The sequence below is a fragment of the Pterocles gutturalis genome, unplaced genomic scaffold, assembly GCF_000699245.1.
Source record: "Pterocles gutturalis isolate BGI_N339 unplaced genomic scaffold, ASM69924v1 scaffold24777, whole genome shotgun sequence".
Taxonomy (NCBI): Eukaryota; Metazoa; Chordata; class Aves; order Pterocliformes; family Pteroclidae; genus Pterocles; species Pterocles gutturalis.
In genome coordinates this window covers 5,751-7,293 of record NW_010113499.1, presented here as the reverse complement: position 1 = coordinate 7,293, position 1,543 = coordinate 5,751, and the positions used below count along the sequence as shown (strand labels likewise).

The following is a 1,543-nucleotide window of genomic DNA, read 5'->3' as shown; positions in this document are numbered from 1 at the left end:
CCATGTAATCCGCACACATCTCGGCAAAGTCCCGCTCCAGCACCCCGTAGTACAGCCCGTAGAAGAGGAGGGAGATGCCGAAGTCCATCGCATCTTCCGGTTTGATTCTGCAACAGAAGCGCCCAAATGACATCAAAAGCTTTTTTTTTTTTTTTCCTGGCTGCGGGGGTGCAAAACCAGCGTGCCGACACAGCCCACAGCGCTGACTCGCCCGTGAGAGCGGTGCACCACAGCAGGGGACACACGTCACCGGGAAATGTTCCCAGCCCCACCCCGCTCCCTGCTCCTGGGACCCTTCACCTCAGCCATCGAGAGGCAGCATGTGAGCGGAGACGCGGGTGTAACCCCCCAGCTGTCCAAACCCGCTGCCCACCGCCCTCACCAGCCTCTGGAACCTCCCCAGCTCTCTCCCGCACCCCATCAGCTCCCCGTATGCCCCCCATTAACACTTCCACGTCCCTGCAGGCAGCTGCCAGCTCTGCTCATCAGTCCAGAGAAGGAACCGACCTCTCTAAACACAGAGATGGCTTGGGCTGGGCTCCTCTGCCACCACGCCGGGGCTGGCTGCAGGCACCCTTTTATCAGCCAAGAAAATCCCCCCACTGCCCCCAGGCCGGGCACGCGCAGAGCCGGAGGAGCTGCCGACACGGCCGAGCTGGAAGCGGGGCTCCCCAGCAACCCTGACCCGTGCAGGGAGAGGACACCCCCAGAGCCTCTTTGGCCCCGTTACTCAGATTTAACGGGATAACTGTTTTGCCAGAGTCGCAGCCAACACCTTATTCCACACAGTGTGCGACATCCCCTGCCCCACGAGTCGCTCGGACCAGAAGATTCACTCACCTGAATAATAAGTTAAGCCCAAAAAGTGTGAACATCACCGCCATGTACCCGACGATTCCCGTGGCATAGCTCATCTTGTATATTAGTAGAAACCATTTATAAACCAGCCTGTAAAGAATTCAAACAAGCATTTAACGGTTTCATTTTTCCTGCACCAAGCACCTAAAGAGTTTTATATTTTAAACCTGGATGTTGTTGTTTGCAGACACCCCACCTACGAACACCCGTGAGCTGTAAATTCCTAACTCAAGCTACAGGACTGCTCACGGGCTTCCCTTCCAAACTAGAAACCTCAGGATCTCCAAAAAGCCGCCAGCAAGTGCGCTTCACGCTGGGAATGCCCTTGGTGAGGCCACCAGCCCACGGCATCTGCCCCTCCGCCACCCACATGCACCGGGCTGGCTGTCAGCAGCCGCTCAGAGCTTCCCGCGGCCGGCACGGGCAGCACGGGGTGCGCATCCCCGCGGTGTGCCACTGCATCACCCAGGGGCTGAACTACAAAGATTTGCGTCAGCGAAATTAGAAAGAGCTCTGTGTAATGGTTATCCTCAGGCTGAGGGGTTTACCCAGAAAACCAACCTGGGTGTTGTCTGTACCAGAGGTTTTCGAGTCGCCCTGAAGGTGACAAAAGCTGTGACTGCTGAGAAGAGCACCCAGATGACCAGGAACCGCCACCAGTTCAGCTTGATGGTGAAATACAGAG

General features: G+C 57.0%; 1 protein-coding gene across 1 annotated transcript in view; it reads right to left on the bottom strand.

Moving 5' to 3' along the window:
• The window catches only part of RNF121 (ring finger protein 121), a gene marked incomplete at both ends in the record, with an annotated part of 8,541 nt that overhangs the window by 4,870 nt on the left and 2,128 nt on the right, over window positions 1-1,543 (bottom strand). The window contains 3 exons of the mRNA XM_010074533.1: window positions 1-107; window positions 841-948; window positions 1,420-1,541. Coding sequence (XP_010072835.1) covers window positions 1-107; window positions 841-948; window positions 1,420-1,541 — 337 coding nt within the window. The remainder of the gene's footprint in view (window positions 108-840; window positions 949-1,419; window positions 1,542-1,543) is intronic.